The 27,674-nt window shown below is 43.3% G+C and overlaps 1 protein-coding gene and 1 pseudogene across 16 annotated transcripts in view; one reads left to right on the forward strand and one right to left on the reverse strand.

Annotated features, from left to right (window-relative positions):
• The window catches only part of CADPS (calcium dependent secretion activator), a 465,254-nt gene that overhangs the window by 227,105 nt on the left and 210,475 nt on the right, over nt 1–27,674 (forward strand). For all 16 annotated transcript variants that reach the window (XM_066614155.1, XM_066614148.1, XM_066614149.1 and 13 more), the window contains exons 7-9: nt 4,863–4,974; nt 17,174–17,313; nt 20,985–21,051. In XM_066614155.1, coding sequence (XP_066470252.1) covers nt 4,863–4,974; nt 17,174–17,313; nt 20,985–21,051 — 319 coding nt within the window. The remainder of the gene's footprint in view (nt 1–4,862; nt 4,975–17,173; nt 17,314–20,984; nt 21,052–27,674) is intronic.
• LOC136642635 (5S ribosomal RNA) lies at nt 24,956–25,075 on the reverse strand (annotated as a pseudogene).

The raw sequence follows: 27,674 nt of genomic DNA on the forward strand, positions 1-27,674 counted from the left end.
CAGATTTATTGGGGAGCCTACAATATATTCTCACTATTCCCTTCCTCCTTTTGCTTACCATCTAGCCTGTTGAAGAATCCTATAGGATTTGGAAGCTTGCTATTTGATGCCTAGATCCTTTTTGATTTGGTCCTCCTATATCCGTTACCCAACTTTGAATTGTGGATTTTTTGTCCCCACAAGCAAGAGATCAAAGTATTTATACCTCCTGTATGTTGCATTTGTGTCATGCAGAGTACTGGGGAAATGTTGCAGATTTGTACTTTTAATAAGCTACTAAGTACAGATGTGTGCCACTTAATGACTGGGATATGTTCTTTGATCCCCATTGTTATGTGTTTAGGTCATTAAGTGAACAATCAGCCCAATCTAGTGCCTTTGTTGTATAAAAGACACTCCCTGCCAGACACAGGCTGGCTGCACAAGGCTACTGGAGATAGATTGGCTCTTTTTTGCATTAAGAGCCTCATTGTTGTGTAAACAGACACTCTGCTGCAGGCTATGGGAGACCTGTCTGCCTCATTAAGAGCCTCTTTGTTGTGCTTTGACCACCGTCATATATGTGGTCTGTCATTAAGCGGATCATGGTTAAGTGATGCACGCCTGTATTTGCTTTTTACAATGATAGTTGATGGGCCTACTTTTGGGTAAGTGTGGATAGAATTGCAGCCTTTGGGATGTTTGGGGACATTTTTTTAAAAGAGATAATTAACTGCTTAGGAAGATAAGGAGGGTTCTTCTTCATTTTAAATATTTTTAAACTTACACTTATTGTAAACTTTTAATTTTCTTAATTTGATTTGATTTTTTCGTATGGGGGTGTTAAACATTTTCTTGCTTGATGATGCCATTTGTGGCCATGACATCATTTCTAGTGGGTCCCGATAGATTGTACTTCTAAAAGTGGGTCCCAGTGCTAAAACATTTGAGAACCACAGGGCTAGAACATGATCTTCTGGAAGCTTTTGCATAACCTTACAAAATTGCATTTCTGTAGATGTTGGCCTTTTCTGTTTGTATAACACAGAAGAAATGTAGCAGCTATAGAGAGGTGACAGAGTCCAGAAAAGTGTTTTGGCATGCCAGGTACTCAAGGTGAACTCAATGGAGTTATCAGTGGTGTCAATCAAAAAATGATTCATGCATATATATCCCCAACCTGAGTTTAATTAGGAGGGCTGTTGTACGGGCTCACTGAAAACACCATATTACATATAAGAAGCACATAACTCACTCTCAGGAGAAGTTTGGCTGCAAAACTGGGAAACAGCAATATTCTGTGGGTTAAGAAGCACACAGTGAGATATTGTCAAGGAAACAAACAGCTTAGAGCAATACTGTCTTTTCTGGTGGGACTAAAATTAGTTTCACCATCTGTGTTTTGGTTTACTTGCCTGCAATCCTCAATCCTTCTGTTGAATGCAGTCACTTTGAATGCACGGGGCATGCATTCTGTTCTCTTTATTGTAACAATCTGGGCTTTTGTGAGTCTAGAAAAAGCAACCATTCAACATTTGGCCAGTACCGTAATTGAACTGAACCATCGAAACTAAGATACCAGAGGCACCCCCCGGCAGGCTTCTGAATGTTCACTTGACATGAAAGTATCCTCTCCCAGATCATAACTTTGAAAGTATTTCGTGTTCATTCATAAGGCCAAAGCAAGAGGGTGTTAAGGGCCCAATCCTATCCAACTTTTCAGCAGTGGTACAGCCATGCCATTTGGGAGTGCCCTACATCCTGTGGTGGGGGAGCAGTCATAGAGGCCTCCTCATGGGAACATGTGTCCCCATACCAAGGGGATGCATTGCAGCTGCATCGGTGCTGGAAAGTTGATTCGGATTGGGCCCTAAGGCTCTACCAATAAGACCTGCTTTTCCTGGATAGGGCTGTGATCTGCATACAAAGCATATCCTTTTGATGCAAAATCTACCTCAGTTACGCTGGCTGGCGTGCACTGTCGCAAACATGCCATAAGGCCGGGTGTTGGAGAGATAAGTGGGGGCGTGAGGCGAGGCGGGGGGAGCATGGGCTTTTACTGTGATTGTTTTTTTTACTTGTTTTTACTTCCTCTGTATGATAAACATGCTTTTGACTTTTCCAGTGAACACCTACAGTATTCACTGGACAAGTCAAAAGCATGTTTATCATATTGAAGAAAGCTTGAAATAAGCATAAGCTTCTACATAAGTTTCTTTGCAAACTTCACTTCTAAGAATACTCTTTCCTGACCTATGCAGATGGATCCCTGCCCTGTTTTGGCAGAAGTACATTCCTTAGAGTTCAAAGTGGCTAATTCCCAAATAAATGATGCATAGCATTGCAACCGAAATATGCTGATCAGCTAAAGAGCAAGCAGAAAGTGAAAACATTCAACAGTTTATCTTCTAACCAGCCTACTTCGGCTACAACAGCCATGTTTTTCCAAGCTTCACCCCAGGGAACTAAACTCTGTGCAGAGTGTGGCTTACTTCATGGCTTTTGCCATCTGGAACCATCTGCTTGCATGCACTTTTAGTTCCCGCTTCCTACTAGAGGCACATTGGAGTCCGGATTGTGTTGACCCTATCAACATCCACCGCACTATATCTCTGGGCTGCTAAGTTCTGCTTCGAACCCCACCCACTCATGCATAGCAGTGTCCATATTTCCATTGGAGAGGTGTTGAAGGGTGCAGAAAAGACAGCTGACACCATGCAGAACAGGTTGACAGTGTTTCATATACTTTAATCTTACAGTACTTTGTGGCATCCCTTTCCACAAAATGGCAATATTAAAGCTATTTGATCAAGATTTATAGAGCCGTATGTGTGTTTCATTAAGAGAGAGACAGGGAGAGGAGAAGACTGCCTACCTCCATGAGAGTGAATGCACCATTTGGTTAAAAAAAAAAATGGTTGCACAGCTTAAAGTTCAAGAAACAAAATTAAACGAGCTGTGAAGATTATTGAAAATCCATCACAGAAATAATGAAAACTTCCCTTCAGACTTCTCTTCAGAGTTAGAGAGGGAAAACCTGCTATGAATTGTTAAATTCAATTGAATGTATATAGTAGAAAAGGTTTCCTGGGTTGGGATCCTAAGCAGACCAAGCCTCTGACAAAAAGCCCTGTGGAACCAGAAGAGATGTTTAAAGCTCAGGTGCTGTGGGATACCACGGGCTATGAGGGAGAAAGTTTAATAAATATTGCAAAACATGAGCCACAATCCAGTCAGAGTTAAGCCCACTTCCTGGCCCTTCAGCGTCAGCACAAACCAAAGGACCCTTCCTTCTTCAGAATACTCTGTAGTGCAGGAGAAATTTGAGTGCAGTAGACACCTCTCGCCCTGCTTTTTCACAAGCATAGTCACTATGATGTTTCATCCCTTGCGAACAATAGTGATGTAGTGACCATAATAACAGAATCATTCTTTGGGTACAGGGTATTGGATGCCAAAGTCTAGACACCTAATCAGCATTGAAAATGACAACATAGCCTTAGCTGAGTCAGCCCTGAGTCATAATACTAAGATATTGTGAGGATAAATAAATTACATAAACACAGTAAAGTGATTTTTTTTTTACTCTGAGAAGTGCCAAAATGTTGTTTAAAGTAGTTGTTATTGTGCGGATTGATTATGGGAGACTTTGGGGGAGTTTTTGCAATGTAGAAGCAGTGGAGGGGACATAGTTCAGAATACATAGTGAAATCCCTGTAATCTCACATTAGGGCAGAGAGTGATTCCTGACTGAAACTTTGAAGAGCTGCTATCAGTCAGCGTTGGCTGTACTGAGTTTGATGGACCAGTCTAAGGCTGCAATCCTAACCACACTTTCCTGAGAGTAAGCCCCATTAAACAAATAGGACTTACTTCTGAGTAGACCTGGTTAGGATTGTGCCCTAAGTCATCGTACTGAGTCAGTATAAGGTAGCTTCCTATGTAATGCTAGAATTCCAGTTTTAAAAAGTGGTACGTAGGAAATTGTTGACTATTATTGTATGCAAAACTGGATCCATATTTTTCCCCTGCATAAGAACATAAGAAGAGCCCCTCTGCATCAGGCCAAAAGCCCATCTAGTTCACAGTGCCCCACCAGATGCCTCAGGGAGCATACAAGACAACAAGAGACCTGCATCCTGGTGCCCTCCCTTGCATCTGGCATTCTGAGGTAGCCAGCTTCTAAAATCAGGTGCAGTACATGTAAGCATTCCTTTTAAGAATCCCCACTGTTACACAATAGCATTATGAGGGCAGAATTTAGAAGTCCTTTGCACAAGAACTTGGAGAAAATTGCACTGATTTGGATTCACTTTGTGCTCCTAGATACCTCTGTTACTGAAGGACTGATGGCTTGGTTATATAAGTGGTTGCAACCCAGCAAATCCTTTTGCAAAGGAATTCTAAATTCTGCCCTCAAAATGCTGTTGTGCAGCAGTGGGGATTCTTAAAAGAAAAGGCTTACATGTACTGCAGGAGACAGATATGGATCCAGGGGAAAGATATGGTTACTGGAGTAATCAGACATAATCAGTAGCTGTATAGATGACTGTAATTTTTATGCATAGTTGTAGTACAAAAATATTTTCATCAGCTTTCATTTTACCAACTTGTAAAATAAACAAAAGTAAGAGTTGTTTTTTTTTTAAAAGTTTCATTCTTGTGCTGTTCTGTTGCCTTCCCAGAGGAAGCTTAAGACTTTGCTGAGTTGTTGTCTTACGTTTTTTTCGTATCAATTAATTAGCACAGTGTCACTCCCGTTGCTTATTTAATGCCTGTGACAGTTGGTGACATTTGTGTTAACCTTTTCCACCCCAAGGTGATGGTGCTGAGTTAGCGGGCTCTTGTACTTGTCTAATTCTTTGTTGCGGATGTTTTCACAGCTGGGGGACTCAGGGTGACTTTTCTACAACGCATGCCCTTCCAGCGGTGAAAGTGAAGCTGTTTACAGAAAGTACCGGTGTGCTGGCTTTGGAAGACAAAGAACTTGGACGGGTAAGGACCATGACACCTGTTCACTTGTGTTTACAGAATAAAGTGGCAGCATCAGCAGCATCAGCAGTTGCGGTTTTGTGAAACCAAGTCATAAAAGAACGTAGACTTTCTACCCTACTGCTATGGAAATTAAAACATTTCATATCTTATCTCTGGCATTACTGCTTGGTGTCAGAATTACAGCTAGCTAAACATCCCTTGAACAAGGAAGGAAAATTGGCAGCTATTGAAAATTGCGCACAGACACACACATTTGTAGGACAAGAAATATAATGGAAGACATTCTACTTTTTAAAAAATTAATTTCCAAAATATATTATATTCTACCTAGTTTGCAAAACCATATAATCAATTTTAAAAGAAACATGGAATTACATCGCAGTTTAGTACCTATGAGTCAAAACTTCATGATTATCGTACCAAAGGTAAATTATATGGCTAAAACACAGTTACATGCTATCTTGCAATCATAACCAATTTTTTATATCTAGCAAAGCACCACACTGAATCACCTATAATAATTTTTATCATATACTATGCTGTTAATATAATAAACACTCTGAGCCCCATATCCAAATTAATCTAAAATAATCATCTTTCATCTTTTAAATGTTCCTACTGGTGTTTGTTTCACCACGCAAAAAATGGCATCCATGCCTTGTACATTTTCTCATATTCTCTCTCAGAACACAAGTATGCTGTTGGATTTGCCATTTTACAGCCCAATCGTGAGCTGCTCGGCACGCTGGACTGCCATGGTGCCAAAATGGTTGCCGCAGCATTCTGAGCAGGCCAGGCAGCTGCAAACAGCTCCTTGGGGAAAGGGGATATTTGTCCCCCCCGCATAAGAAAAGTAGCTCCATCATCATCATCATCATCACTGGGTATTTATATACCACCTTTCTGGTCATTGAATTGCTCCTCTGACTTTATTCAAGGCGGTTTACGTAGGCAGGCTGTTTCTGAATCCCTCAAGGGGATTTTTACAATCACAGAAAGGTTCTCTCTTTCAAGAACCACACAACATTTCAGATGGATCTTTCTGAAAGATCTTTCATTTCAGATGGCTCAATGGGGCTACTCAACTCTGCATCAACTGTTTAGCCAATGCAGAGTAACGGAATTCCGTGTCAGGCCGAGAGGCTCAACACGAGGCTCTGAATCCATCATAGCTGAGCTCCACCGGTCCAGCACCCCTCCCCAGGGCCTAGGAGAGGGGGGTAAAGGGGGTAATTTGTACCCAGACCCAGGGTCAGAAAGGGGGCCCAGGAGCCAAAGGGGGGGACCCAGAAAGTTCCTGGGACCTGACATTTTCCTATCTTACCTGAAACTAACTGCCAGCGCATAGTGCTGAGGCACAACTGGCCTGCTACAGTAGCTCTTTGGCTTGTGGATCCCATAACCATGGAGGAGCGTGTAGAAGCTCAGGGACCCAGCTGTGAGTTTACAGCTGCTGCAGAAGTCCGTTTTGGTCCATTCTAGTGTGAGCCTAAGTACGATAATGCTAATGTTCTGCAATCCATTTTCTATATTTCAAAAATTTTAGAGAGACTTAGGAGTGTGTTTGGTTTTCCGTATTACTTTTTCTAACTGCTAATGCTGCGTGGTCAGGTAGACCTGGACTCTGCATCAAGAAGCCTAGTAGACCTGAACTACAAAGACTATTGTTGCTGTCAGTACCCTCCTTGCCCTATTTTGCCCTCTCCCGTTCTGCCTGCCCCCATTGCCCCCCTTCCTCTTTGGGAAAGGGCCCAGAAGAAACCTTCTACCCCCTGCTAAAATTCCTCTCATAGGCCCTGCCCCTCCCACCCCGCTTCCTCCCCATCATGTCTTGCCCTGCCTTCCCCCAAGCCTTCACTTAGCTCTCCACCACCCTGTACTCCCACAGAGTGCTGGGCAGTGGTCACCTGTCCTTGGATAGCACAACCCTGGGCCCCACACTTAGGGGGCCATGGAGTGTTGCAACTTACTCCTCTTTTCTGATCATCATAAAAATTCAGTTCTCCCCTTTTTCATTCATTCCCTTCAAGGTTAATGTGACCATCTTTGTTGAGAGAACACATCTACCTGGGTCCCTTTGGGGAGAAGGGCGGGATAGAAATAAAGTTTTATTATTATTATTAGTCTATTCTAGCTGTAGAGAGAGATAGGGCAACTTCACTTTGGCCGCCTTCTTGGATAAGAAACGAAACTTTAAGAGGAGTCTTTGCACTGGCTGAGATGCCCCAGGTCCCACACACTTCTAGTGAAGGCCCTGATCTTATGGATTTAAAATATCTGTTTCTGTTGTTTTGTAGATATCAGACTTTCAAACTGAAGTCTTCTCTCTTAAAATGGAAATTACAGAAAGCAAAAAAAAAAATGTATTTGCATTTCTTAAGCATAGCAATCAGTGAAGGACTTCAGAGGAGAACTAGGTGAACTCCTCAGATAGGAGAGGTGGGGTGTTGAATATTTTCTCTAAATTGGTAAAAGGCGGCTGCAAAAAGAACATAAGAAAATAGGTAGAGCACTTCTGGACAGTATCCTTTTTCTCATGTTTGCCAACTAGATGCCTCTGGGAAGTTCCTAAGCAGGAGATGAGATACCCACTCTCTCCTACCATGGTTCTCCTGCAGGTGGTGTTCAGAGGCAATCTGCCTCTGAACCTGGAGACAGCATATGGACATCATGCATAGCAGCTGATAGACTTATCCTTCATGAAAATGATCAAAGATGATTTAGGGCCCAATCCTATCCAATTTTCCAGTGCTGGTGCAATTGTACTAATGGTGTGTGTGCTGCATCCTACGGTGCAGGGGCAGTCAGTGAGGCCTCCTCAAGGTATGGGAACATGTGTTCCTTTACCTTGGGGTTGCATTGCGGCTTGCAACCTTGGGGTTGCATTGCATTGGATAGGATTGGGCCCTCAATAGTCTACTTTGAGTGCAGTGGTTAAATTTATTTCATGTTTGTGTGACCACAAGTAACACTGGAAAAGACATTGAGAACAACTATTGAAAGTTGAAACACAATAAAACAAAAGCACAATTCTCATTAGTTCAGGTATATGTCTAGGAAATGTGAAATCAGTCCCCCTAGTTTTTTCAGTTCAGCTCCCCAGCTGATACCTTGGCTCTTAAGTGTTGTAATTCTCTTACCTAATTCTACCACACAGAAACCTCTTAGCTAAAAGCATTGATTTTGTTACTGATCCAACAGAGATTTTACCTCAGGCAAGCAAAGGGATGGCAATGAAAGAACAGTTGAGTGCTGGCCGATCTGATCAAACACATACCAACAACAACTAACCAGGGATTTATTTTCAAGTGTCACTCCCCCAGGTAAACTATAACAGCTCCTTCCCCAGGGCTATTATTGTTTACTTCAGCTTTGGCGCTTTTGCCTTACAGTAAACAGAGGACTGCACTGGAGAATATTCCACCTGGCCTGTCTGAGCTCCAGGGGTTTGTGGTTCATGTGGGAGATTGATTCCGTTTGTCAGATGGCTGGCCAGTGACTAATTCAGCATGCTCAGTTTGGCAACAGTACCCTATTGAATGCACAGCAGACTGTCCCTGTCTTCTATCTCACCCCCCCCCATTCCCACAGCTGTAAAAGTTCATAAAAGCAGTTCCCCTTTCTTGTTCCTTGGTGCCATCAGCTACATACAGAGTGCTCTTGAATGCTCCTTCTCTGTTGCTTTATGACACTTGAGTTTGTTGTCATTGATTTTTTTTTTCTCACAGAGCCTGCAGCCACACAATTTTTCTCGGTGGCAGACATAATTGCCAATGAATTTTCTGTCTGCCTTCTTCCTCCTCTCCCCCTCCCCTGGCACTGTTCACTTATTTAGACTGAATACATAAAAAGCATCTTTAAGTGTGAGGTGACTTTAAAGTACAGAGGCTGTCAAATCAAATGCCTTCAACAGTGGCGTAGCTAAGGGGGTGCAGGGGGTAGTAGTTGCCCTGGGCATCAAGCTTTAGGAGGGCAACCAGCTGAGCTTGACACTGGTGACCACAATTGTGAAAATCTTGGTATGTATGAATAATACCATCATGTTATACGTCTTTGGAAAGGTAATTTAATGCAGAGTGCAATGAAACAAACTGCACTGGAATATCTATATCCTATCAAAAGTTATGGCCAATTAATGAAAACACAACTGTCTTGTGGAACAAAAATGGATTTGCTTAACTCCAAACTCACCTATGAGACTGCTTGTTCTGAGTGCCAATGAGATGTTATTATGATACAGCATGGAACCAATAACTTTTTATTTATTTTCTATAAATTTGATTTTATCATGCTGGGGGAGGCTACAAAATCTTCTTTGACTCCGGATAGCAGATAGATGCCTTGGCTATGCCACTGACTGGGGGGAGGCAGCAGAGCAAGTGGGTGGTGAGCTGCTGGGGGGGAGAAGGTGGGTTCCTCCCAATTTTCACTTTTTAAAAAGCCTGGGTGTGATGTCACTTCCGATTGTGACATCACTTTCAGGGCAACATTTCGAGCTTGGCACCGGGCTACATGATCATTAGCTACGCCACTGGCCTTCAGAATCAGACCCTCCCACCTGCTTTCTTTTTTCCTGCATGTAGAATTAATGGCATTTCGGAGGAATGGGCACAAATTCAGAATTTCCACTTCCATGGTCCTGTCACATGACTCTCACAGCCTCTTTGAATGATTAAAGGCCCAATCCTATCCAAGTTTCCAGTTCCAAAGCAGCTGCAATACAGCCCCATGTTAGGGGACCAAATCTTCCCTTATCTTGAGGAAGCCTCCATGACTACTTCTTCATCACAGAATGCAGCACATACCCTGTTGGCACAGCTGTGTCAGTGCTGTAAAATTGGATAGGATTGGGGCCTAAGGCTGCAATGCTACTTTCTGGGTAGTAAACCCCATTGAACACAATGGTACTTACTTCTGGTTAGACATGGCTAGGATTGCACTGTAGTTCCCTTAAACCTGAGATCCCCAAGGTCACATGTGAGTGTAGTATGTGTGTTCATGAGATTTTCTAAGATATTTTAAAAGCATCTTACGATTTGGTAGCTAAGAACTACTGAACCAAAAATACACTTTAGATTGCCCCATGTCACAGCTCTGACACTAAAACTACCTTCCCTGTCATCCTAATGTTGAAGAACCAGGGCTTTTTTCCTAATGGAACACGGGGAGACGGAGTTCCGGCACTTTTTTGCAGGGGCCCCTCCCCTTTGGAGGCATTCCAGGAGGGGGGGCAAAGTAGAGGCATTCACTTGGGGAGTGGGCAGGCGCCAGGCCGCACAATGTCCCCCTCCTGCCCTCATCTCTAAGCTCTCGCCTGAGCCCAGCCCGCCTCCCCTCCCCCTGCGCTCTGCTTCCCAGTGCAGTTTCTAAGCCGGTGGAGGGCACGGGGGGACACGCGCCGACACTGAGGAGGAGGATGGACAGCCAGCCAGGGTGACGGGGTGCGGCACCCACAGAACGCCTAGGTACTGGAGGAGGAGGGGAAGGAAACTGGCTGGTGCAGCCCCCGTGCCAATCTGCAGCACGAGCCTAGGCATGTCTACTCAGAAGTATATCTCTTTGTGCTCAATGGGGCTTGCTCCTGGGAAAGGGTGCATAGCCTTGCAGCCTGAGAGCCCAAGCATATCTACTCAGAAGTAATTTCCATTGTGTTCAATGGGGCTTACTCCGGGAAAGCATCATAGCCTTGCAGCCTGAGTAGACAGGCAGAGGAAGGGCTCTGTGGCTGTAGTCCTCTCCACACTTTCCTGGGAGGAAGCCCCACTGCCTCTAGTGGGACTGACTTCTGAGTAGATTGGCACAGGATTGGGCCCTGATGCTGCCATCCTATCCACAGTAAGCCCCATTCACTAAAGTGGACTTCTGAGTAGACATGCATAGGATTGGGCTCTTAGGCTGCAATCCTAGACACTTTCCTGGGAGTAAGCTCCATTGACTAGAACAAGACTTACTTCACAGTAGACATACCTAGGATTGGGCTCTTAATCCTGGCAGAGATATATATATCTGCACCCGTTTTCACATGCTAAGGGCAGGTGAAAAGGGATTCTACGTGTGTACAACATGCTGTCCAGCCTTGCCAGAGATCCTCCTCATCCTTCCCCCACAAGCATGCCCTCTGCCAGCCAGCATTTGCAGCTCCTCTCCTCTCCAGCAATGCACAGCAGCTGCTCAGGGCAGCAGAGAACATACAATTGCATGCCAAGCGCCTTCCCAAAGACACAGAGTATTCTGATACCTGAATTAAACCATATTTAATTGCTTGTTTGCAAACATAGTGTTAAGGTTTAAGGGGGGCTTGTATAGAATTATAAGAGGATTAGTGTAGGTTCCCAGTCTTGTCCCAATATGAGCAGGTTGCAAGAACAACACTTCAGCTGCAGCAGAGTACTTTCAGCAGTTGTATTGGTCAAGGGATATCACATATAGAGTAGTCATTTAACAGTCCAAGAGTCAGCACAGAGAGCAGTCAGTTCCAGTATAACAAATCCAAATCAGTTCCAATAATACACAGTCAAAGGTTCAGTCCATAAGTCAGTAATATCACATACATACAGTATCCAGCCTCTTCCATCACTGGCAGCAGTCTAACAGTAATCACCATCAACTCTCCTACTGCTGCACTTGAGGCTCCTCCTGACTATCTTCATATAGTCAGCTCAGCCAATCAGTATTTGGCTTGGTCACACCCAGGGTGTGCCTGTCCCAGGTGCTTGCTGATTCTGCTGAATCATTGCTCTGCACCTGCTCCCTGAACCAACATGTAAGCTTTGGTTCTGCATCACTCAGAACTCAAGCTGACACGTAGCTGTTTCTATGTGCACCTAAGGACCCCTCTCGTGTAAGAATTCCTTTTTTGTTCTTACTCCCACAGTTGCTTAGAGTAATTTTACTACATGGAACTCATGTAAGCCATTTTCCGGAATCCATTCACTGCTTCCTCTCCTTGAAGTAGTGCCACACTACATACTACGTGCTACAAGTGCACCTGTACAGTATTTTTCCCCATGTATAGAAAAAAATAGCTAGGGGGAAGGGGATGTGGAGATTGACAGCCCGATCCTGTGCATGTCTACTCAGAAGTAAGTTCATCTTGAGGGGGAAGCACATAAAAAATATTTTATTTCTCCAATAAAAATGGTTTATAAATAAATAAATAAATTAATTAATTAATTAATTAATTAATTAATTAAAAGATTAACAAGTTGTGAGTTCCTGCACCTTTTTATTTACAAAAAAAGCACTATGAAGAACTATGTCAGGACAACAGTCGTGACTTCAAGGCCAGAATGAACTCTGCTACTCCAGCAAAATGTCTAAGGAATTTCAATGGAAGAAAAGTTTCTGTAAGACAAGAAACTTGTATTGGATGGGCAAAGACACATCCTTAAGCTTCTACTACATTGTACCTAAAGAGAAATGTTGAGGTCAGTTTGAAGCTTAATGTTCATTGGAACATCTGAGGACTTGTGAGGGTAGCAAAGAGTTCCAATAAGACTAGTGGAATTTTTTAAACTTGTTCAGTGCATCTTATTTCTTCTTTCTGAATGTGAGCGCTCAGGAGTGCAGAGAGACTCAATTATATGGGAATAATTATATTCTACCAAATGACAACATTAGTTTGGATCTTCACTCCCTTTTGTTGTTTTTTCTGCATTTTCTTTTTCTCTATCGTCATTTTTGCCCAGTAGGCAATTTCAAACTTTTTTTAATGCTTAGAATGAAGCCTGGTTTATCCAAAGAGGACAGATTAAAGCAATCCCCTCAAAAAAAATTAAAAAATAAAATAAAAAATCCTGACCAAGGAAGTTTCCCAACTACTTAATTCTCAGAATTCAGCAGAGATTGTATAGACTTCCCTGCTTAATGTTTAAATCTACTATTGCAACCCATTGCTGATGAATATAGGCAGATAGTGGTTTTATTTGAGCTGTGTTCTCCTCTCTGTCTTGCCCCTATTGCTACTCATCATCAAATGAAGTTCAAAGAAAAATTCTGTAAATCACATTTGCCTTCTTTTGTCCAGTGTTGACACTTATCCATGCTTCAGAACAGAGAAGGCAGCTTTGGTGATTCATGGTTATTCAACCCAAGAGAACATTTTGCCCTTGATTTTAGCTCTTTGAACTGACAACCAACTCTTGCTGATGAAAAAAGAAAGGAAGTATAGTAGTAACTTCTTCCAGGCAGTAGCAGGCTATTTTACACACACAAACACACACACACTTGCTTGAAACTAGTTTTGGGTTTGATTTGAACTGGAAGTATTTCAGTTGCAGCTCAGTGGCTACTCTGGTGCTTTCAGTTTAGCTGTGGCAGTAAAAATGGGGAGCAATAAGATCAGTGAGTCACAGATCTCTGTTCTACGACACTTAAAAGTGACAGGCAGAAGAAGAAATGTCTCTGAAATCTTGACACTCAATTTCTACTAATAGCCTAAGGCAAAAACACATCATAATGTAACCCTAACCTCTCCCCCCCTCACCCCAGGCTGATCATAAAATAGCCACACTGGGCAAGCAGTAGGATCCAGAGAATTCCGTTGACATCCTCAGGCCATAAAAAAGGAATTAAAAAAATCTCAAGTAGACAGGCAGGTGCCCGAGAGACATCTATTGACCCTGTCAATCAGGAGACCAGGTTGAGGTGGATGTGAGCAATTCTATTTGCAATTATCACAGTGGGCATTAGAATCTGTCTGATTCTCCTGAGATGTTGGGTATAAAAGCTTTCGTTGCTGCCATCAATGCCAAGGAGTAAGCACTAAGATGTGCGCTAGTCCATGTTCTATTATATTTGTCCTATTAGACAATTCTATTAGATTTGTCCATCTTCTTCCATTGTCACTCTAGATGTCTGCCAAGCTGTTTCATCATCCATAGCTCTTTGGTAAACCAAGGACCTGACCTGACTGTATGACCTGGCCAAGACTGTATGACCTGCTCCATGGGAGCAGTTGGATCCATCACCTTAGCCCAGCGGTTCTCAAACTCTCCAGGAGTTTTAGAACTGAGGTAAGCGCATGCAGGGGACGAAGGCAGCAAAGGGATCAGAAGGATCATGTTGCTGCCGAGGCGAAAAGAGTTTTTACACTTACCTAAAGCCAGCACTGGTCTCTGGGGGGTGCAGGGAGCCCTGTGGATACCTCTGCAGAAGTCCCCAAGCATTTGTGAAACCAGAAGTGGGTTCCAATCACTATTTTTGCTTTGTGGAGGCTTGGGGAGATTTGTAGAGGCATCCACGGGGCTCCCTGTACCACCTGGAGGCCGGCTCTGGCTTTAGGTAAGTGTGGAAAACCTTCTTCTCCCTGGCAGCAATGCGATCCTGGCAATTGCTTTGCTGCTGTCCCCCTTCCTGCTCTTTAAGGGGGCAGAAGCAGGAGTTCCCTGGCTGGTGGGTCGCAACCCCTCAGTTTGAGAACCCCTGCCCCAGCCGTTTCCCCATTTCAGAGGATAACCAGAACAATGGGTGAATTGCCAGCCCTAATAACAGGAAAATCTCCCCAAGCCCTCAGGAAACCATCTGGATTCATCTGCCACCAGGGACAGACCATCCCGTTTGACATTCCCCTTGCAGAGGTTAGGCAATGCTGTCAATCTACATCCCACCCAGAAATGATCTATATGTGACAAAGGTGTAACCTTTACCTCGACCACCACCTGATCACCCTCTGTCCTGCAGTGAAATAAGATTCAGCATGTGTTCAGCCACGTGTGTCAGGTTGCAACTCGCTGAGACGGGCCCAAAATTGATTGTCTTGTAGGAGTCACTGCCTAAGATATTTTAGGGACCAATCCTATCCAACTTTCCAGCTCCGGTGTAGCCACACTGCAGCCCCATGGTAAGGGAACGCATGTTCCAATACCTTAAGAAGGCCCCAGGGACTGCCCCTCTACCACAGGATGCCGCGCACACCCCACTGGCACTACTGCACCAGCCCTGGAAATTGGATAGGATTGGGCCCTGAATCTCATAATCAGACTAAAAAGCTGTAGTCTATTGAATTAGCAAAAATGCTGAAGATCAATGGAATATTAGGAAGATGGAGTTGGATGTCAATATTGGGCAAATACAGTGAGGAAAAAGAAACCATTTGAGTAATGAGAAGACATGCCCTAAAAGGTTAATGCATTAAGAGGAATTTAATCTTGCTGCAGAATAATAAAAAGCTTTATAATGAGATGCCACCTCCTAAGTCATCAGAATAAACTGAATTGAAAAATGCAGTAGCCAGAGTTCAGAAGAGAAAAATTATAAAAATACATCTTTATTCATTTCAGCAGTAGAACCATCACAGAATCATACTTATGAAAAGGTGCATAAAGCAAACCTGGAGTAATTTTCCTGCTTTAAATACTTTTTTAATTATGTGAAAGCACATAAATCTGCATAACCCTCCATAGCTTTTAATTTGATCTTATTGTTTCCTTAATCTCATGTTCCTGTTAATATAATGTAAACAGTTTCTCCTTCCATTAGCTTTGCTTTAAGCCTAGATTAAACTCAGTTTATTCCAGTATTGCTCCTCCTTACATATGAACTTAATTAGTTTTGTCTTTTTATGTTGCAGTAACCAACAACTGCAATTATGAATTAACATATAAGCAGCCACAGCTTCCATTTTGTATGCTTTCCTAGTGAGACATTTGGTTATTCAGAAATAGGAATTTCTTGTTCTTCTAACAGGAAGATTCTGATGTCTGATACATATTTATCATTCACATTTGTATACCTCCCCTCCACCAGGAGTTCAGTGCAGGATACATGGCTTCTTCTGCACCTTTTATCTTCATAATGAATTTGTGGTGTAGATTATGCTGAGAAATAATGATTTGCTGCAGGTCACCTAGTAAGTCTTCTTTCCCTTTCAGATTCTTAGATTGAATGAGCTTAAGAGCGCAATCCTAACTTGCGCTGGAACAGGCAAGCCAGGAGGCTTGCACTGTATCCAGCGCAGGATTGTAGCCAGAAGCAGCTTAGCCAGAGGCAAGGGGAAACTCATCCCCTTACCCCTGCGTAAAGGCTGCTGGCCCCAGTGGGTCTCCTAGGATTTGCACCACTTCCTGAGGTGGCACAAGTCCTAGGAGAGTGGAGCGGCTTGAAGCCGCTCCGTTCTCCATGGGGACGGGGGTTGGGATTTGGCATAACTCCTGGATCCCAGCGCTGCCTCTCTCTTCTCGCCCACCCGCCCCCAGGGCCGCCCATCACCCTCCCTCGCCCACAGCCCAGGAATGCCTCCCTCCCTCCTTCTCTCTGCCCCCCTACGCCTACCTTTTCTGCTTGTGTCTGTGCAGGCGGGCCGACGCGGCTGAGGGGAAGCTGGTGCAGAGGCATCTGTCAGCCTTTGCAGGCCAGCACTTCTCGGAGCGCCGGCCTGGCTTCCCCTCGAGGAGGTGCAAACGTGCTTTACGGCACATTTGTGACCCTCCCAGGCCCTCCCAGGGACTTGGGCCGGCCTAACTCAAGGTTAGGATTGCACCTTAAATCTTTCCTAAAGAGTTACTTACAGTTCAAACAATTCAAACAGAAACAGGATGTTTTTGTACCACATAGTTATAATAAAGGATCTTTATGTTCTGTAAGTGCACTGGCAAAATTATGCTAGTTCTCACCATTATTTAGGAAAGTGTCATGTTCATTAAAGGATTGTGTAGGTCAAAACATGTATGCCTCTGTGCATCCTGTTACAATTTTATTACGTGTCTTAAAAACAGCATATTTGACAGTATAGACCAGGGGTATCAAACAGAAGGCCTGCAAGCTGAATGGGGCTCCCAGAAACAATTTATCCAACCCCTTTATAATTTGGTTTTCCCAGTGTGATAATTGGGCTCTTTCCTATCTTAAAAATATGAACAAGATTTGCACATTTTCTTTTCTGTCATTTGCAGCTAATGAGTTTCTGTGTGAAAACAAAGTGCTTATTTCTGGCCATCATCTGCTAAATGATGTCACTTTCTGCTTAATGATGTCACTTCCAGCTCTCAGTAGGCACCATGAATGCTAACTTCAGCACTCTGTATAAAACAAGTTGGTTTGGGCTGTGGTCTAGAGGCTGTGTAATCTGTTTTGTTTTTCATACACTGATATGGCAACATTGCAAAAGTGAAAATTAGATTTTAATATTCTCAATCTCTTTACATGTATATTCTCCTTAGATCTCAGTTCACTAAGATATTCTTACTGTTGTCACATTCAGGTTGTTCTTCATCCTACCCCAAACAGTCCAAAACAATCAGAATGGCACAAAATGGCTGTTTCCAAAAACTGCCCAGATCAAGATCTGAAAATCAAACTTGCAGTCCGAATGGATAAACCTCAAAACATGAAGCATTCTGGGTAAGTTGTTTTGTTTTCTGCATAGTTCAATCACTTGTCAGTGCATGTGGGCACAATTTCATTTTTTATAGTAAATGGTGAATGTATGGTTTCTCTCATTCTTCCCAAGTTTTAATAAGGTTACCTAAAATAGAAGATGGACCAATGTCTCTTGAATTTTAGTTTGTTTCCATATTTCAAAAACAATCAATTCAATGGCCTATGACAGTGTTATTCAAACTGTGTGGCGAGGCTCTATAGGGAGGCGCCAGGTTTTTAAAGCAGAAGAAACGGGAGTTGCTCAGCTGTGAGAGTGGCTGCTGCCGCCCCACCCTCTTCTCCCTCCACTCTGAGGCTGCCGCCTTCTGTGTTCGCTGCATGTTGTTTCCAAAGCTCTTGGACTCCAACCCCCATCTGGCAAGTACCGAGCATGCTCAGCTTGCAATCCTTAACCCTCCTTGATCCTTGTCTGGTTGGTTCCTAGTTCCCAGCCTGGGATCGGTTCTCATCAAAGTGAAATCTCTCTTTTCAACCCCCTCCCTCTTCCACTCCCCCCTTTCGATCTCCAAACCTTCCCGCTTTCCTCCCCCTCCCAAATAAAACGCTTCCTATTTTACCAGTCACCAGGGGTCTTAAAGTTGTTACCATGCAGTTGGCAAGGGGGTGTGGAGAGAGAGAAGCACACACTTTACTTGGCCAGGAGCAGAAAAAGGGTACTGTTTTTAAAGTGATTTATTAATCTTGTTGTTTGACTGAAGAGGAGAGGCTGTATTTTTAAAGTGATGAATCTTGCTATTTCGAAGGGAATACTTATCAGCCATTGATGAAGTGATTGCCAGCCCAATCCTATCCACAGTTTCCTGGGAGTAAGCCCCATTGACTCTAATGGGACTTACTTCTGAATAGGCATGTGTAGGATTAGGCTGTGCATCTCCTAGTATAGGAGACAAATCAGCTTCCTAACCAAACCGTTATCAGCTCTGATAGATTTTCATGGTCTGCTTTTGTTTTCCCCATCAGCTGCTGGAAAAATGTAATTTCATTAAATTAATAAAGGGTTCAATCCTATCCAAGAAGAATGAGAGAAATGACTAGTTGGATTGGGGTCCACAGGGGTGTAATGTTGGTCAGACTGGTTGTTCACAAAGTTCATTTGATAAAACAATTCTATTGATATGCTTACAAAGTTTTAAAAAATAAAAGTTTGTTTTCCATTAAAACAAAGAGTATCAGACTATGCAAAAGTGCTTGCACAACCTATTCTGTAGAACCAAGGAGCAAATAAAATTGTGACTGCTTGGCATATAGGCAACATCTGGGTTTAATCCAAAAACTAATGGCCAACCCCATTAGGTCAAACAATTTTTTCATTTTTTCCCTTCAGAGCATAAAAAATTCCCTGCTGAATCAGGCCAAGGACCCATGTAGCCCAACAACTTGTTTTCCACAGTTTTCCACAGTCTCTGGGTAGCATGCAAACAGCAAGTAAACACACACCCCTCTCTCACTGTTGTCCCCTGCAACTGTTATTAGAGACCTGCTGCCTCTGGAGGTAGCACATCACCATCAACAAACTTGTCCTCTAGGAATTTGCCTAATACCTTTTTAAAATCACCTGCACTAGTGGTCATCACCACACCTTGTGACAGTGAATTCCATAGGCCAATTGTAAATATGCTTATTCCTGCACTTCTTTTCCTGTTTTAACCAGTAACTAATCCACAGTTGACCTCTTATCTCTTATTCTTTCTTGTTCTTATTAATTTATGGGCACGGCTGAATAAGTAGCTCACCAGTCTGGGATTTTAAATTGTCATTTGTACAAGATATTCATTCAGTACTGATATTTCATTTCCTTAGAAGCTTCAGAGCGCAACTCTGCTAATTAGCTTTGGCTTTTTGTCACATTTCCTTTTGACTCACAGTTGATTCTGAAATCTTCAGTACATTTAAATGATTAAGCCATCTGCCCTGTTCTTACAAATTGGATACTCCAGACCTCTCTGAAGTCAATTACAATTTTCCCCACTATCTTCATAGAACTTTGGATCAAGCCATAAATAATGCATCCTTGGATGTTTCTGCTAAATTATTCATCAATATATATCATGTAGGCCAAATGCCTGTCAGTTTTATCTGCATAGATTTGGGCCTGATGTAAATGTGATGCCGGCCAGGCAAGAGGAATGCACCCAGATTGCATGTGCCCAGCATCTTCTGCAAACCAGGTCCTTAGCCTCTGTGCTTGCAATCTTTGCATACCATTGCCCGCCCAGATTTTGAATCCCTGCATGGTAACATGTACAAGCCGACAAAGGGGGCTGGTGTATAGGATACATAGGTGAATGCTTCTTGCTTAACTGGCCTCACCTTGAAATCAGAATTGAAAGCAAAAAATTATAAACCTTGTCTTGAACAGCCTGTACATGTTGGCAACCTTCAGTCTCGAAAGACTATGGTATCGTGCTCTGAAAGGTGGTTCTGGAACAGCGTGTAGTGTGGCTTAAAAGGCCGATTTGGGAGTGACAATCCCTTCCACACCGGGAACAAGTGCAGTCTGTCCCTGGTCTGTCTCCCTGGCTATGGGCCTTCCTTCTTTTCCTCTTTGCCTCAGACTGTTGGCCAAGTGTCTCTTCAGACTGGGAAAGGCCATGCTGCACAGCCTGCCTCCAAGCGGGCCGCTCAGAGACCAGGGTTTCCCACTTGTTGAGATCTACTCCTAACAGCCTATGCCACTAGCTATAACTGTCAGGGCTGCATCAAACTTCCTGTGTTCTAGGATTATGATTATGTAGCATCATTTCTAGGTGTATGCTGCAAAATAAACATGGCAACTGCCCAGAGAAGCATCACCACCACTAAGAAACTGATATTGGTGGCAGTGGCAAAAAAGGCAAGTCATGAGGGTGTTTCAGTACCCCCACCCCCCAATTCCACAAAATTCAAGATGAAATTTTTCAACAAGGTACCTCCCTATACAAAGATAATCCCAGATTTGGGAACTATGTGGGGTGCTGTGTACTTTGTTTCTTTAATACTGTGAGAACAAAAAAGCAGAATCTGAAACCTCCACAAAACCATATATGAAAGCTTGAAAAAGGAGAGATTCACTGAACAATAGGATTAACAATTTTTAACAAATATCTCACAAAATACAGTGCAACTTTGGTATCTGTGGGTCCAACATTCATGAATTTAACTAACTTTGGATGCCCACAGATATGAGGGTTCATCTTAAAAGCATTTTTAATACAACAAAAAGCACCAAAATTGCCATGCCATGCTGTCCATTCGCCTCAAATGCCACCCACCACAGCTAGCCTTTCCCAAATTCAGACTAAACAAGTCTGAGAATCAAATATACACCGGATTTCTTGAGGGAAGGTGGTATTGATACAAACCTAAACTTTCTAGACTCCCTTCAGAAGGTGAGAAAATAAGAAGATCATTAGGCTCTATCCATTTTAAAGACGACAAAATGTTGCTTGCAATATTTTTATTTTTTACCATGGAGATTTGCGCATGAGCACAAATTGATCCTTTTAAGCATTGAACTGAAAACAAGTTCTGAGGTATGGTGGCCTTCAATTTACTTTTGTCATTCAACAGCAAAAAAATTAACCTTTATCCCTTTATAATCATATGCTTATTCATACATTTGGATACTGAAATAATCTCTCTTTCTTTTGTAGATATTTGTGGGCCATTGGCAAAAATGTCTGGAAGAGATGGAAGAAAAGGTTCTTTGTGTTGGTTCAGGTAATATGTCATCTAAAAAGATCTTAATGTTATGTAATGGCTTTGCTAGATCTGTTTGGGGATTGTTTTAATTTCTCGTGGAAATGCTGTATGAAATTGTGCAGTGCTGAGAGCTAAGTCAGTGTCTTCTGGCTAGGAATGTGAATCTACTTTTCTAATATCACCTTTTCCTCTAATAGCACAATTCTATGCATGTCTGTTCAGAAGTAAGTCCCACTTACTAGCAAGGAATTACCCTGGATTTAGCCTCCAGGATTTACCCTGGATTTATCCTCCTTACCTGGAGGGTAAGAAACCAATCCTATCCAACTTTCCAGCTCTGGTGTAGCCACAATGCAGCCCCATGGTAAGGGAACACATGTTCCCATACCTTGAGAAGGCTCCAGTGACTGCCCCCACTGGCACAACAGCACCAGCACTGAAAAATTGGATAGGATTGGGCCCTAAATATGCTATTGCAGCCTTTATACTGCAATCCTTGGCATGCCTACTCATCATCATCATCAGAACCTTTGTTGGCATAATAAATTTGCACACATATTCCATATATTCCACAATTAGCTATCCCGGCCCACCCCATCATACATTAAAATCAAATACCATAACAGAAATTCAACAATTAGAAACCGCTGTTGAGCTACATCTCTTTATAATCCACTTTATATACTTGATCACCACTTCTGAGAACTCCACATCCACACCTCTAAGAATATAACCAATTTTGTCCTGGTCATTCCAGCCTGAGTGAGTGGTCAGGATTGGGGTTAGATAACATGACCATAAGTCTTAATACAGTCTTAATATGGTAGTTAATGGTGGACTTAATTAATAAGTCTTATTATGGTAGACTGATTCCACACACCCCAACCCACAAGAGCAGAGTCTCTCCTCAGCTAGTAAATTTCTGAATCTGCTGAACTATTCCGAGGGGATGACATTTCACCTAGCAAGGGTAAATGCCCTTCACTCTTGGGGACTTTACAAAAAATGTAGGTACTCAGCCCTCCTGCCAAACATGACCGGAAGCTGAAAATAAAGTGGGAAGCAAACCTTAGAAGCATCACCATACAGGTCTTGCTGTTTCATATCAAAGAGCCTTACTTTCAAGGTTCTAAAAGCCTGATCTAAAGTCATTGAACCTAATAAGTCAAGTGCAAGCCCCATAGTTTTACTAAATAAGACTAACCCTGGAGGAGGTTCAGAGTCCAACAGGAGAATCCAGAGTAGTTTACTTACTGATCCATCTGGCATTGCACTCTCAACCAAAATCTGAAAACCCTTCGCCAAGCAAGGTTGCCAGTCTAAATTCACCCAACTCAGGACTTTGGAATGTCACTTCCAGTTTTCTTGGCAAAACCAGAAGTGATGTTTTAAGGCCTTTAGAAGCCCTTCTGAGTCCCGGGGAATCCACGCGCCTCAGGACACCCTCCAGTTGCAGCTGGGTCACAGCTCTGGTCGCGTTCAGAGGGGTTGCAAGGGTGGTTGTGAGCAAGGGGGGCAGGAGCCTGGAGTGCCACCTGGGGTCACAGTATTCCTGTGACCCCCAGTATTCCTGTGACCCCCCCCCAGCTATGCAACTGCCATTGGGGCTGATAGTGCGGCTCCATACAGGTGCTCAGCTGAGTGTCTTGCCTTTGTTCTTCATAGGTGTAGAACATGATGTCACTGGCCTGTGCTGGGCTCTGGTAGATACTCCACAGCGTCATTCTTGCTTGGGGATGAGTTAACAGACCCCATGACTTCACTGCCACCTCACAGCTGCCTCCACACACGGAAATCCCACACCAGCACTCAGCAGCAAATTCTGGTAGACTCCAACAAACTCTCTTTACAAGCTGCTGCTCGGGATAATAATGTTTGGAAATCTCAATGTGATCGTATATATGAAGTGCTTTGAAAACTCTAAGGCACAATTCTATGCATATTTACTCATTTCCACTGTGTCCAGTGAAGCTTGCTCACCAGTAATTGTGTTTAAGATTGAAACCTTAAAGCAGTGGTTCTCAAGCAGTGGTTGCGACCCACCAGGTCGTGTAACGCTTCCCCCGTCCCTTTAAGGGGCGGGGGAAGGGGAGGCTAAGGGGGTGTGAGGGGGTGCTTTGCACTTACTTTCAGAAGGCAGGGCTGCAGCAGGCTACAGGAGGGGCAGGCAGCCCTGCACAGCGCTCCCCGAGGCTTGGAACTCTCACTAAAACTGGGCGCAAAGCACTTCCGTTTTGCAGGAGATGCTTTGCGCCTGCTTTTAGCAAACGTTCCAAGCCTCAGGGAGCACTGTGCAGGGCTGCCCACGCCTCCTGTAGCCTGCTGCAGCCCTGCCTTCTGAAAATAAGTGCAAAGCACCCCCCCTTACCCTCCTTAGCGACGCGATCGTGGGGATCGCATCACTGCCCTAGACCCACCCCCACAAGAACTTACTGAGGGAATAAAGCTCCCTCAAAGTTTGAGAACCACTGCCTTAAAGAGTTATGTTAATGTTAAGTGTAGCTATTTGGTATACTAGTATTAATTCAAAAAACTTGCAAGAAATAAAACAAACATTATAAATAAACAAAAGCATTCAGGAGATTGTTTCCTAACAGCAGGGCTTCACTTGGACTTACGCTGTATAGATATAAATTCCTCACTTTGTTTTTTCACTTTTTTAACTTGTAGCATAAGGTTATTTTGAATTAATCTTGTCTTATTAGCTGCACCCTTTGGTGCTTCCACTAGCATGAGTTCTAGCCTGCCAATGTTGGTGCTTTCTGCTTACTCCGATAACAGTTGGTTGTCATACCACAAGCACCTACGTACTGACTAGGAGGGTAAGTGCTAAACCATAGCTTGCCAATTCAGATATCATAGCAAATTATAGTTAGCAGTAAACAAGAAACAAAGAGAAAGTCTGCATGAAAGGGGAAAAGGTAGGGGAAGAAGTTAGTGCGCAAATATTTGTGTTGTTTCCATCCTTCCAAACTATGTTTTGCATGATTGCCTGAACTGAGCATTTTATTATTATAAATTAGAGCAGCTTTCTGGTCCAATTAAGAATAATTATGTGCAGGAAATATCCTGCATAGGTAGTCCACCATAGGCATCAAAGAAGCCACTTTAACAATTATAATCTGCACGCTTCCTGATCACTAACTTTTGAGTAGACTTGATATTATAATCTATTTTGGGTATATAATATACCAGGGGTGGTCAACCTTTCAACTCTAGGGCTCCTGGACCTTTGACAGTTATGTAGAGGAGGGAATTTTAGCAGGCCACCCCTGCGATATATGATAGATGCCAATCCAGTCTCTTTCATCACCCAATTCCAAGAAAAAATATTCTATTCTGTAGACCAGGGGTGTCCAAACTTTTTGACAGGAGGGCCACATCATCTCTCTGACACTGTGTTGGGGGCCGGGAAAAAAAGAATTAATTTACTTTTCAAATTTGAATAAATTTGCATAAATGAATATATCAGAGGTGGAACTTATATGAACAAATGAAGGTCTTGCAATAGCTCAAGACCTATAAAAGGCCTTGCACAAAGCAAGGCCAGCCTTTCTTTCACTGCTTCTACTGCATCACAGATTTGAAACAGCAAGCAGTGGAAGGAGCCCTCGTCCTACAGCTCACACAAGAGGTCAAACAATTGGCCATCATGCTAAGAGCAGTTGCATCAGGCCAGCACGGGCTCCAGCAAGTCTACAGAGGGCCAGAGGCTCATTGGAGACTGGGGCTCCCTGAGGGCTGGATTGGGAGTCTTCAAGGGCAGCAAGTGGCCCCAGGGCCGGGGTTTGGGCACTCCTGCTGTAGACCCCCAAGCTCTCATTTGAACTGTAAACAACCCATGTGGTATTTGGCCACTAGAAGGTGAGCTGTAGTTTGAAACTCTGGTTGGCAACCTTCAGTCTCGAAAGACTATGGTATAAGCCTACAGCACCCGGTATTCCCAGGCGGTCTCCCATCCAAGTACTAACCAGGCCTGACCCTGCTTAGCTTCTGAGATCAGATGAGATCGGGCATGTGCAGGGTAACAGTTGCTGTCAGTGAAATAGATGTTCAGCTAGGAACTCTAAGCTGTTATTGCAAGAGATAGATGAGTAAATGCTTTTACTTTTATCACACTTATATCACATTTTTCCAGAAAGGACTTTGGGGTGCTGTTTATAATTTTTCCCATTTCATCCTTACAGTAAGATAAGTTTACCTGAGGGATACTGGTTGGCCCAAGCTCAGTCAGCAAGCTTCACACTGAGGAGAAATATGAGCCCAAGTTCAAGAATAGTCTTGGACTACAATCCTATTCACTGAATACAATGGGGCTTACTTTTCAGTAGGCATGCATAGGATTGTGGTGTTAACTGCCACACCATACTGTCCCTCTTCTAATAGGGAGGCTTGTTTCACAATAATTTTGCCTTCTGTTCAAGAACCATAACAGCAAGTTTAAAGGCTCTTTGCCTACGGCTGTCATGCATTGAGAATAGCTAACACACATCAAGGAGCCTCAAAACCTGTCTGAACCACAAATTTCAGTGGCCATTTATTTTGCTTTGTGAGAATATTGAGAACTGTAGAATTGTGAGAGAGACTAAAATCTCCAAGAACAATTTTTAGAGCTTTTGGTTTTCTGTGTGGTTTTCTATGTTTCTTTCCAGCTGCAAAGTCATCATATACTGCTAGAGATAGTTGACATATGTCCAGATGGATGTTTTGGCTGTTAGAATGTAGAAAAGTGTACTGCAAAGTAGAGATTTGAAGTCTGTGATTAATTACTTGAGTGATTAATCACAACATATCTACTTTACATTTACATTCATCCAAAGCTTCCATAGAGACATATGCCAGCAACATCCATGGATTTTTATGGTAATTTGATAGTTAGTGAATTGAAAGATTATCCATAACGAGCAAGCTAATACTAATGACGCGACTCCATAATTACCCAGTTGGAAATATTAATTTTGTATGATTGTAAAGCATGCTTGTATTCCAAACCACATAGCCCTAGATAAGTAGCTAATGTAGCAGCAAGGAAGAAGAATCAAGGAGTTAGGGCCCCTGTGTTTGGTAAAATTATACTTCCCAGGCTCCCTGATACCTAAAGGAGGGGGGAAAGAAAGACTGAGATACCTCCCTCCCTTCCTGTCACCATGTCAGCCAAGTAAATGGGCTTAGGGTCTCATAGACTGGGATGAGATCCAGGCCACATCCTGCTTTAGATGATGTCATTGCGAGCACAACAGGATTTGAAATAGAAGTGACATTGGGCTCAAAATAAATAAAAAAAAACCACTATTTTCCATGTTGGGGGAAACAGCTTGGTTTGCCAAGCAGAATTGGACACTGAACCATTGGGGGGGGGAGTCGCCCATCTCTGGTAATGATATTGCCAAATGATGCTTTAAAAATCTTGCGTATGAAGTTGCCTTACAGGAAGACCACCTCGTGTAGTATTGTCAGTTCTGACTGAAAGCAGCTTTCTGGAAACGTGGCGGTACCTTCCCAGCCATGCTGGAGATATTGCGAGCTTAGCCTGGCAGTCTGTATTCCAGAACTAGTACGACTTTATTCCACAGCAGCGTTTCTCAACCGGTGGTACTTGTACCACTGATGGTACTTGAGGTAGTGTCCAGTGACACCCGTGAGACCCCCAGACCTCCACCACCTGACAGAGAGACCAGCGAAGCAACAGGATAAGCAGCAGTTGGAGGCTTGGCTCAGTGGGCAGAGCTCCAACGTTTGCTTTTGAGGCACTCACAAAAGCCGCATGCACTGTGAACCTCTTACCGGTTTTAGTCACGTTGCATTCAGCCTCCCAATCTGAAAGTAACTGGTGATGACATAATCACCAATTACTTCCAGTGGTACTTCCAATAGGAGAACCATGAAAAGTGGTGCTTCGGGGAACAAACATTGAGAAAAGCTGTTCTACAGTCTTCCTTTAGTCTTTTCTTTATAATGTAAGCGCTCCAAATTTGTTGCAATGTTATATGCCATTTTGGTTGTAATATATAATCATTTGGGAAGGAACTTAGCGGTATCTATAAGTTGTTGGCAACCTTCAGTCACGAAAGACTATGGTATCGCGCTCTGAATGGTGGTTCTGGCACAGTGTCTAGTGTGGCTGAAAAGGCCGATTCGGGAGTGACAGTCCCTTCCACATTGGGAGCAAGTACGGTCTGTCCCTGGTCTGTCTCCCTAGCTATGCGCCTTCCTTCTTTGCCTCTTTGCTTCAGTCTGTTGGCCAAGTGTCTCCTCAAACTGGGAAAGGCCATAATGCACAGCCTGCCTCCAAGCAGAATGCTCAGAGGCCAAGATTTCCCACTTGTTGAGGTCCATTCCTAAGGCTTTCAGATCCCTCTTGCAGATATCCTTGTAGTGCAGCTGTGATCTACCTGTAGGGCACTTTCCCTGCACAAGTTCTCCATAGATGAGATCCTTCGGGATCCAACCATCGCCCATTCTCACAACATGACCAAGCCAACGCAGGCATCTCTGTTTCAGCAGTGTATACACGCTGGGGATTCCAGCTCATTCCAGGACTGTGTTGTTTGGAACTTTGTCCTGCCAGGTGATACTGAGGATGTGTCAGAGGCAGCGCATATGGAAAGTGTTTAGTTTCCTCTCCTGTTGTGAGCGAAGAG

Source organism: Tiliqua scincoides, chromosome 2 (assembly GCF_035046505.1).
Source record: "Tiliqua scincoides isolate rTilSci1 chromosome 2, rTilSci1.hap2, whole genome shotgun sequence".
In the NCBI taxonomy this organism is placed as follows: Eukaryota; Metazoa; Chordata; class Lepidosauria; order Squamata; family Scincidae; genus Tiliqua; species Tiliqua scincoides.